Source organism: Stigmatopora argus, chromosome 6 (genome assembly GCF_051989625.1).
Source record: "Stigmatopora argus isolate UIUO_Sarg chromosome 6, RoL_Sarg_1.0, whole genome shotgun sequence".
Lineage (NCBI taxonomy): Eukaryota > Metazoa > Chordata > Actinopteri > Syngnathiformes > Syngnathidae > Stigmatopora > Stigmatopora argus.
Genome location: NC_135392.1, coordinates 14,770,327 through 14,781,519, shown reverse-complemented (window position 1 = coordinate 14,781,519; position 11,193 = coordinate 14,770,327). Strand labels below are relative to the sequence as shown.

Here is an 11,193-nt window from a genome sequence, read left to right as displayed (position 1 = left end):
CTGCTTTTGACCAAATGTAGAATCTCTTGGCAGCAGTCCAGCTGACTATCAGTTGCGCTGACAGTCTGACCTCCAGGAAATAATGTCACCTCACATCAAGCTCCAATTGCAACCTGGTCTGGACCCTCAATTATTTTCACACCGCAACTCACCTCATCTATTTTCCTCTTTTCAGGTTAAGTGAAACCATATCTTCAAAGGTATCTAAAAGGAAAAAAAAATCTCATAATGAGTAGTTTTCATATAAAATTTATGCCAATGTACTCTCACAAGTACTGTGATGGAAAATCATGAATAAACCACAAATATTACTCAATTTAGAGGGAAAAAAGACCACAGAGGCATTTTGTAGCAGCATTTAATATCCTGAAATACGGAACCCCTGCTAATTTAAGCAGGGCGTTATCAGCACCCTCAGCTGTTCAGACGTACAAAGCCCCTAAATCGGGGGTCGGGAACCTTTTTGACAGAGAGAGCCAGAAACAATGTATATTTTTATGTTATTCCTTGAGAGCCATATGTCATTTCAACATTTACAGTACAAAAAGTCCAAGAAATATTTTAACAACATTGTTATGCTGTTGCTAATCAATGAGTATCAATGGGAGTCTGCATTCACAAGGGATTCTAATGAAATAAAAATATGATTACAACAGCTCTAGCGGTAAATTTTAGCTCACAGGTTAGTGGAGAGTCATATGCACCCATCAAAAAATATGTTTTCAATAGTATACATCAGAGGGGCCAGGCAGGTAAGGGGTTAGCGCACAGGTGTCAAAGTGGCGGCCCGGGGGCCAAATCTGGCCCGCCGCATCATTTTGTGTGGCCCGGGAAAGTAAATAATGAGTGCCGACTTTCTGTTTTAGGATCAAATTAAAATGAAGAGTATAGATGTATATTAAATTTCCTGATTTCCCCCTTTTAAATCAATAATTGTAATTTTTTAATCCATTTTTTCCGTGTTTTTAGTTCAAAAATCATTTTGTAAAATCTAAAAATATATACAAATATTTTCTGTTTTCCACTTTAATATGGAACATAATGAATAAAAGAGATTTTCCCTTACTAAGAAAAAAAGCTCAAATAAACACTTTTAGATCTATAAAGAAATTTGAATATTTAGGGCTTTTGATTTAGTTCTTTGAATCCAATTTTTAAAACAATATCTAAATATTATATCTAAAATGGTCCGGCCCACATGAAATCAAGTTGACGTTAATGCGGCCCGCGAACCAACCCGAGTATTGGGTAGTAGCGTATCGGCCTCACAGTTCTGGGGTCGAAGGTTCGATCCCAGGTCGGTCGGTTGAGAAAATGACTGAATGAAGTGTGGTTTCCAAGAAGCTTGTATATGTTTACAAGAGTATACGTACATCACAATAGGGGCACCCAGCCGGCTGGCTGCCTACTGTCCAACCCCCATCCCATCCCATCCCATCCCATTCCATCCCATCGCTTCCCCGCCAACCCCACCCTTCCTCACCCCGCCCGGGCCCAGCCGCCCTCTACCGCCTTTGTTCTCCTCCCACCAAGCCTGAGCAGATGGCGGCTGCTTGGCTTGGTCGCGCTTGACAGACAGCAGCGCTCCACAAATAGGGTGCCGGGGAATCAGCTGACTGGTGTGGCCAGCGCCAGGTGTTTTTTTTTATCATTTGTTTTCCCCCTCTTTAACTGTTGGAGGCCACAATTCTTTGGTGGAAGCTAGCAGCAGGTTCAGCATCTCTTCTTCCGCAGACCTCCATGCAGCGTTGGAACTGATCTGATGGGACACAAACGCGTATCTCTGTGAGCAGAGCAGTCGTCGAGAGAAGAGGAGCGATGAGATAACGGAATGCACGTTTGGTGATGCTTTTGTTGTGACAACGCGATAACAGTCGTTATTTGGGTTGTTTCGTTGCCCTTTTTGGAGGAAGGAAATGACAACAAGGTGAGGACGTACTTGTGAAAATCTTGTTGTTGTTTTTTTTTTTTTTAAATATAATTGAGGAAAGCATTTGTTTTAGTTATTAATCCTAAAAGGAGACATGTAGTTTGTTTCATCCCTGCGGCGACAGTGAGCTGATCTTTAATTTTGGATCCAGGCGTACTCAAGGGCACGTCTACTAATTTACCAGTGAGATTTATTTACCATTGAAGCAATTACAGAAGGAACCAGACTATTATTCAAAGTGGCGAGTTCGTCCGTGTGAGCGCATATGTGATTTTAACCAAATATGTCGAGCCGGCAATGCGTCAAAAACTAACTTTGATGTCTTTGCGGCACTTGCAGTACCCGCAGGAACTGCAAGCGTGCGCAACCTTCCCCAAATGTGATTTGCATATTAATGTCAAAGTGGATATGGGCAGATGTCTGCTGCATTCTAAACGCAAGAAGTTGAGTTGTCTCAAGGCAGGGCCCGTCTGAAGAGGCTGTTTTGGGTAATGGAGGTTCTGTAGGTAGGGGGTCCATTGTGTGTCGTGAACGATGCCTCTTGCTGCAGCTGTTGCACTATTGTGCAGGAGTGATGCCGATCGGGTCGATGATAGTTGAAGTGGGACACTGATGCTTTCATTCATTACATATCATATGTTTTTAACATGCGTTTTGATTGATTTTTTAAAACATTGCAACATGAACTTGGATCTTTATATTGTAGTGACTATTTTGTGTTGGCCATTATTTTTTTCTTTTATTGTGCAATTTATTTGAATTAACATGCACTCATTCATCACTGTGCAAGCAGGTGTTTGCATCTATCAGGATGTTTGGAGGCAGCAGGGCTCAAGGGAGCTGGAACCCCCAACTCTCCCTCCTGCCCCAAGCAACACTGGGGTCTCAAGGGTATAAGGCAGCGAGAGAGGGAGCTACAAAGAACATAATGGTGGGGGAGGCTGGGTTATAGAGCTAAAGCCACTAACCATTATTCATATAAGAAGGGCTAAGGTATTAGCCGCTTTGTCCTTTGTGCTTGAGGTCTCACAGACAACAGATGTAGTTAGAATCCACCTCCGATGATCTCCTTTGGCGTCGCTGCAGTTGTTCTAATTGTTAAACTGTAATTTAGTTCCTATATATCCTCTCCGTGTGTACGTGCATTGGTGCACGTGTTTAATTCCTGTGTCAGTTTCATGTGACTCAGGCTATTTCAGCTTTGTTGTTGTTTGGCTTTGTTGAACAGGTGTCCACAAGGTGTGAGCGGATTTAAAAAAAAATGTTTTATAGGTGGGGAATTTGGTCACTAGCAGCAGCGACGACATCAAGCCAATATGAGAATTTCTCCCGAACCGACCTAGTTTGTTGATTACAACTGTTATTGTTGCAGTTGTTGGAACAAAATGTTTGTGTTTAAAATAGTACTGCCAGTTTCAATTTCAAGTATTGTTTATACTGAACAGCTGCTGGAACAACACAGTGGCCCGCTACACGCTGATGCACGATTGAGAGGAATTCACATAAGGGCTTGAGATTTGTGCACTTTTTTCAAGAGCTGTTTCTTCAGAAATGTTTTGCCACACAACATGACCTCTGAACATAACAGAACTCTTTTTTTCCAAGGAAACAGGAAAAAAAATATTTACTGAATGTTAGCGTCAATAAGTCTCAACTTTTAGGCAACTTGACATATGTCTTACACACACTTTTGCTCATGAATAAGCAAGCGCAAAAAATAGCAGACCTCCAAAAAATATATAATTCCCATTACCATCATCAACTATTAATTTGTCTTTTTTTCAAATTCTAAAAATGTGTGTTGAATTAACCGTTTAAATTGTCCCTATGAGTGTTTGTGAGTGGCTGTTTATCGATTTGTGCTCTGTCATTGATTGACAAGTAATAAATGGATGGCTGGACAAAAACCTTGGTGAAATTTAGGCCATTCTTATTTGTAGGTTCAGCAATTATGAAGTTGAAAGACACCCAGCTTTATAAAATAAGTTCCACTGACATTCAGAATTTTTTTTAGCTAGCACACATGGATAATTATGTAAGCAGAGTAACTTGAAAACATCTCACATTTTGCACTTCTACTCATTATCCCACAGAGACTGAGCACTTTATAGCCCAGCGAGCAAAGCAATTAAGCAGGATGAAATCAATAACATGAATGTTGTTGATGGTTAGTGGGCTTGTTCTCTTCAAAAAACTCGGAACAAATTGTAGTCATGTGGCATGGCGCATAACTAGGAAACTTTGTTCTATATATGGAGCAAAGCATGTCATTGAACCTCAGAATATGAGCACAATAACGAGCAAGCTTGAAATGTGAATGTGTTTGTATCATGAATTAATCATCATTTTTAAGTTAAATAATCTGAAAAAGAAATTAAAAGTATGAAAACAATGTTCCTTGACCTTTGTGAGGATAAGTGGTATGGAAAAATGAATAAATAAAAACAATGTTATCTATATAAAAGCACTTAGTATGAGAGCTGAAGTCTAGCAACTTAACCACAATACAAGGCAGATGAGCAAGAAGCAGCTGTACATTTGCTAAAACATTAAAAGAAACAATAGCATAGCCTAAAAAAGTTCTTTAAAAGCAAAATATCTTTAAAGCAAAAAAATGTCATGACACCACACAAAAATGCTGAGTAATTTGGAGCTATACATATTGCTTTCAATAACAGGGGAGTATGACCAACTTTCGAGTTTGAATCTAGTGTCCTAATCTGGACAGACACAGATGCCACACCAAATATTGAACAGTCCTTTTTTATCTTCAAGACTATACACAACACTTCATCCCGGTATAACCACCAGTGCTTGAGCCTGTACCATAGGAAATTTTGAGTGCTCTTGTCTCCCCAGTGCTGTTGCCAGGCAGGTCCAGATTCAGATGAATTAGTCAGCTCTCTTGCTGGAAAGCTTCTTAAAGACTCGCTTATGTTTACCATAATGCCATGCAGTGGCGAGATGGGCATGTGCTGCTGCATAACTAGGAAGGTTTTCCCTCTTTGGTAAATTCACCTCATTGGGAAAGTCGTCTGTTGTGTCTGTTAATACAAAAATTAGGGTTTTATTAAAGAGGTTCTGATAACCAAATCGATTTGATGAGAAATCGGAAAGAATGTTATTGCTGCATATATGCCATGTGTCTACACATTTGCTTGAAGGGTACATAAATAATCTGTCTCAAAGCTGATGTCTTAGAAATGTAATTAGTGCCATGGAGTGGAAGCTAATGGGCTCAAATTAAAAGCAATTGCAAAAAGCAGAAAGAGAGTGAATGGTAAAAGCAATCATAGTCAAGTCAGTCCATTTTTTCAGTCAGATTTAAGATTAGAAAACTTAAATAAACACTTTGTAACACATAAAAATCATGGTTCATTTTTTTTCTCGTTGTCCTTAATTTTTCTATTGAAGTCATCGCATTAAAAATTTAGTCGTGCATCAATTTCAACACTTGTTGTGTTTAATGTTATTCGAAGAAGTTAATGATGAAGTCCTTATGGGCCTGCTGGATAGATGAAAGCTCTCAGAGGATTTTGAGCTGTTTCCAAGTAGTTCACAGCAGTGTTTCATGCTTGCATCATAATGAGCTGACTTGCAGTCTCAAAATTGTTGATGCTGCACATAATTTATGACCTTACACGAAAAGTAGGGGAGCAATATTTCTTTGGAGGGGGATAGTCTAATTCTCATTTGATATGCCTAACTCTTAAATAAATGTTGGATTGGTCGACAATCCGTCCTATTTTAAAAAAAAATCTTTTTTAATGACTTGTATTTATCTTTTCTTTCAGGATATTCAACTCCCCAGAAACATGCAATTCAATTTCACTTGGCTCAAAGACATTGAGTGAAGATCTGGTTGATGACTGTTAGCTACTTCCTTCAAAAGTCATCTGTCCTTCTTCCAGTCCTCCTATAGCATGGCTAGATGGAGGCTATGGTGCTTTGGTCCAGGCCAGATGTTTGCTGTCCTGATTGTGGTGTCAACAAGTATATCCCTTGCACAAAATAATGACTGTCCCCAGCTGTGCGTGTGTGAGATCCGACCCTGGTTCACGCCGCAGTCCACATACAGAGAAGCAATCACTGTGGACTGCAATGACCTGCACCTGACACGGATCCCGGGGAACCTCTCCACTGATACTCAGGTTCTCTTACTGCAAAGCAACTACATTGCAAGAACCAGTGAGGAGCTGGAGCAGCTTTTCAACCTCACAGAGTTGGACCTCTCCCAGAACAACTTCAGTAACATTCGTGATGTTGGCCTCACAAATATGTCACAGCTCACAACACTCCACCTAGAAGAGAACCAGATCACAGAGATGCCAGATTACTGTATACAGGACCTCAGCAACTTGCAGGAGCTCTATATTAACCATAATCTGATCAATGCCATTGATGACAATGCTTTCTCTGGACTCCACAATTTGCTCAGACTTCACCTTAACTCCAATAAGCTCACAAAAATCAGCAGCCGGTGGTTTGAATCGACACCCAATCTAGAGATCCTTATGATTGGGGAAAATCCTATTCGTGGAATTGTTGATTTTAACTTCAAGCCTCTTGGCAACCTGAGGAGCCTCGTCTTGGCAGGTATGGATTTGACCGACATCCCAGGAAATGCCTTTGTGGGCCTGGACAACCTAGAAAGTCTCTCTTTCTACGATAATAAGTTAGCGAGAGTTCCGCAAAAAGCCCTTCAAAAACTGCCTAACCTCAAGTTCTTGGATTTAAACAAAAACCCAGTGCACAAAATTCAGGAGGGAGATTTCAAGAACATGTTGAAGCTAAAGGAGCTTGGCATAAACAACATGGACGAGTTGGTTTCCATTGACCGGTATGCTCTGGACAATCTTCCTGAGCTGACTAAACTGGAGGCAACGAACAATCACAAGTTCGCTTACATCAACAGTCACGCCTTCCGCGATGTCCCAGCCTTGGAGAGTTTAATGTTGAACAGCAACGCACTGAACGCCCTCTATCAATCCACCATGGATTCTCTTCCAAACATCCGCGAAATCAGCATCCACAGCAACCCCTTTCGTTGCGACTGCACCATCCAATGGATGAGCACCAACAAGACCACCGTTCGTTTCATGGAACCTTTATCAATGTTTTGTGACATGCCCATTGAAGTCCGGGGTATGCACGTGCAGGAAGTTCTGCAGAAGAGCCTGGCAAACCAATGCTTGCCAATGATTAGCCACGATACATTTCCCGCTCACCTCAACGTGGACATTGGCACCAGTCTTGACTTGGACTGCAGAGCCATGTCTCAGCCTTGGCCAGAAATCTATTGGGTGATACCAACGGGGAATAAGATCACGACAGGCAGTTTATCTGACAAGTACAGCCTCAGCAGTGAAGGTACGCTGAGGATTTCACACATTCAGGTTGAAGACTCAGGCAGGTACACATGTGTGGCGGAGAATTCGCAGGGAGCCGACACAAGGGTGACATCCATACGTGTGAACGGCACTCTGCTAGACAACACTCAGTTCATGAAAATTTACGTTAAACGGGCGGATTCCAACTCAATTCTGGTCTCCTGGAAGGTCAACTCCAATGTAATGACCTCTGACCTCAAGTGGTCATCCGCCACCATGAAAATAGACAACCCGCATATAACGTACACTGCCAAGGTTCCCGTGGATGTTCACGAGTATAACCTCACTCATTTACAACCGGCGACCGAGTACGAGGTTTGCCTCACCGTCTCCAACATCCACCAGCAAACCCAGAAGTCATGCGCGAACGTGACGACAGAAGAGGCGACGTTCGCCGTGGAAGCGTCTGACCAGGCGACCAACGTGGCTCTGGCCGCAGTTATGGGGACAATTTTAGCACTCATCAGTTTGACATCCCTGAGTGTGTACATTGCCAAGCGCTGGAAAAGGAAAAACTATCACCACTCCCTGAAAAAGTACATGCAGAAAACCTCATCCATACCGCTGAATGAGCTGTACCCTCCTCTTATCAATCTGTGGGAGGCTGATAGTGAAAAAGAAAAAGAAGGCTCCTCTGAGAGCAAACCGAGCCAGGTGGACACAACACGTAGCTACTACATGTGGTAAGAGTGACCACTCATTTTTTGGAGAGAGATGTCAGAAGCACATAATGTAGATGTGCATGTACAAGTCAACTACCTTATATTTTTCATGCATTTTTTTGGGATTGTTCAGACTCTTAAGTTTCAACCCCTAAGTTGGAAACGTACGACTGTCTCTTTTGACAGGCACTGGCAGCTTTCTTTGTCTCACTGAATGAAGTAGACACGTTGTTTTATTTATAGCATGAGTATTGTCACAGATTCAGTAGATGTGCTAAATTCACACTTTTAACTTGTTTCCCTAGCAGGAGTGTAAAGGTGCAATCATTCTCATGTAAACCAGTTTTGCTATTGACTGTTGTGCACTGGAATATATCCAATGACTTGTCTATGGATCAAATGTAAGCTGACAAAGTACGTTCAGACTTGATACGCCGTCTATTGGATGAGGTTAGCTATTTCTATGTAATGTTGTATCAACGATTCCATCTACTTTTTGTACATTGATAATCATTTAGACTTTGTTTGCGGTGCCACTACCGTAAGGCAGCAATAGAATCATGAATGTTCTAAAATAGATGAATTGATGTAAGGCTTTCTACATTTCTTTAATACTTTTTATCTTGCTAGAATTTACTGTATCTACAATCACATGCTTACTGTTGTTTACACACAATGTTTATTGAAGATGAAATAAAAGAAAACATTTGTTTCATTTTATATTTCAACTTTTTTTTCTCTGCAAACACACACTTTCTATAAGCTACAGGGTCCATTTTCAAATTGGCTCTTGTTTTCAGAACCTGAAATGATCTATCCTCACCTAACCTTTCTGGAACATTACCTCAAATGACCATCTGCTCTCGCAGGAAGTCTAAACGGAAACCCGGGGGAGATGGGGCTTTTTTGTCACTGGTCCCAAACTGCAATGACTTTCCAGTGCACATGAGACAAGAACCTCAGCTATTATTAAAACCTGATTTAAAACCCAGTTTTACTTTTTGATGCTCAAAATAGGCACCATTACTATTTTGTTTTAACACAGTTTGGCTTTTATTGCTTTTAAATCATGTTTAATGGCCTCTCTTAATGTTAGATTTAAATTGATGTGCAGCACTTAGTTTCGTCTTTGGTGATTTTTTAAGTGTGCCATAAATAAATTGAGTCGAGTCTATTATTGCTGTAATGACCTACTTCACATAATTGTGCGGCCACTAAGGTCATAGGACATGCAGCCCTAACCATTCGCATTCAGGTCTGACCACCAATGTCTACTGGTAATACTAAGTATAGTTATAAATTCTCTTTAATGGGATCATTCAGTGTGAAGCCCACAACACACCGTAAAGATCATCTCCATGGAGATGTGGTGGGTACGAAGACTATAAATCAAAGTGAGTAAAAGTGGAACTGAGTCACATTAGTGATGCCTAATTAGCTGATAGCAATGGCAGCTGCTCTCTGTTCACTACAGAGGAAGAGCTTCACATTGAAAAAAAATAAATCTCTTAGGGGTGTCATATAAATGTTGCAATTCTGTAGTGAATGCACATGTTTAATAAAGAGGACAATGTGAGCAAACATGAACACACGCTGATTACACTACACAAAAACATGTTTGCTCCAAATGATATCCAGTAGGATGCTGTTTTGGACCGCCTACTTGATGCCGTGCCACCCAAGCAGAGGAAGCAGCATTCACGATCCTTCGGTGCTTGGACGATTAATACTGAAGATTTTTTTTCAGTAGGACCTTTTGTGGGCCGATAGAAGCACCATGTTTTGTCAGACGTTTGGAATTCAAAGGATCTATTCTGCTTTTAGGTCTCCTTGACGCCTTTGAAAGTCCTCATAAAAGCAAAGAAATGGAGATGGAGCCGGCAATAGCTGAAAAAGAACAAAGAGACACAATGCCATTTTCTCCCAAAATAGATGACAGTGTCGAGAACAAAAGTTACAAAGTATTGTGAAATGTTTGACATATTTCTGTGCTATTCAAATAGGTAGATATATACATATATATATACACACATATACACATATATATATATATATATATATATATATATATATATATATATATATATATATATATATTGGTTCCTGTTTGCTCAAATTTTCATTTTGATTTGAAGCAGAAATATAATAGGGGGAGTGAGACCAAGAAAAAACAAACTTCTAGTGGCAAATATACTAAATAAAAAAGAAATAGTATGTTAATCACCTGATCAAAGGTTTCCCCGACACTGTTGAAAATTGCTGAACAATTTACTTCTTCCACAAACACAAAGACAACAGCGCATTTTAATTAATTGTTGTGAAAAAGAAATACACTCTAAAACTAATTTTGTTCACCTTGGAGCAAAATAGCAACAGTAAGACATCCAGAAGAAAACAATTTCCCCTTAAATTATTCAACGCATAAGAGAATTGTCAGTAAATGCAGCAAGGGATCAATTATTAATGTTGCTATTTATGATGCATGCCTGAGTTGTTGAGATAGAACATTCAACGGCACATTGTTTCCCTTGGCTTACTCAGCATGAACAGACAAAATTCAAAGTGACAACAATAAATACCGAAAGTCTTAATTGAGCAACATTAGAGTCGTTGGTTTTCTAAGGGAATCTCACTTGAGCTCCTGACAAAGTGCTAAATCACATCTGATGTTTACAAGTTGGTTTGTGACTTGGGATGCTCTACCTAAACTTGAGAAATGCCAGAAAAATGGCAAATACTTTGAAATAATGACTGAACTTTTGGGACCAAAGTTCCACTCAGAACAACTACTCAAAAAACAAAACAAAAAACAAACAAACAAAACCTCACAGACAGACAAATGATAGGCATTGATGGGTGGATAATAGCAATGGCTAGATACATTTGCCTGAATAGATGAGAGAACACTGACATCTTCTGGCCGCTAACTGCAACTCCACCTTCTTGTAGGACTTCACTAGTTTCAGTCATAATGGTAAAATAGAAAAACAGCTTTGACCATCAAAACCAGATTTAAGTGTTCTCATCATGGTCACACCCAAAAGTTGGAAACATCATATTTTATGCTTTGTTTACAGTAAGGGAATGGTGAAGTGCTATTATGTTATATATCATCATGTGTACAGTCAAAACCAGGGGTGGCCAAACTATTCCACAAAGGGCCGTTGTGGGTGTGGGTTTTTATTCCAACCCATAAAGAGGACACCTTTTC

General features: G+C 40.2%; 1 protein-coding gene across 1 annotated transcript; it reads left to right on the top strand.

The window, feature by feature from the left end:
- Positions 1-1,538: 1,538 nt before the first annotated feature.
- On the top strand, positions 1,539-8,697 carry lrrn1 (leucine rich repeat neuronal 1). Its single transcript, XM_077603896.1, has 2 exons — positions 1,539-1,927; positions 5,725-8,697. The coding sequence occupies exon 2, from the start codon at positions 5,854-5,856 to the stop codon at positions 8,005-8,007; it is 2,154 nt and encodes a 717-aa protein (XP_077460022.1). The 5' UTR covers positions 1,539-1,927; positions 5,725-5,853; the 3' UTR covers positions 8,008-8,697.
- The last annotated feature ends 2,496 nt before the right edge of the window (positions 8,698-11,193 follow it).

Excerpts from the sequence above, each read along its gene's own strand:
- lrrn1 (XM_077603896.1), top strand. The coding sequence starts at position 5,854 with ATGGCTAGATGGAGGCTATGGTGCTTTGGTCCAGGCCAGATGTTTGCT.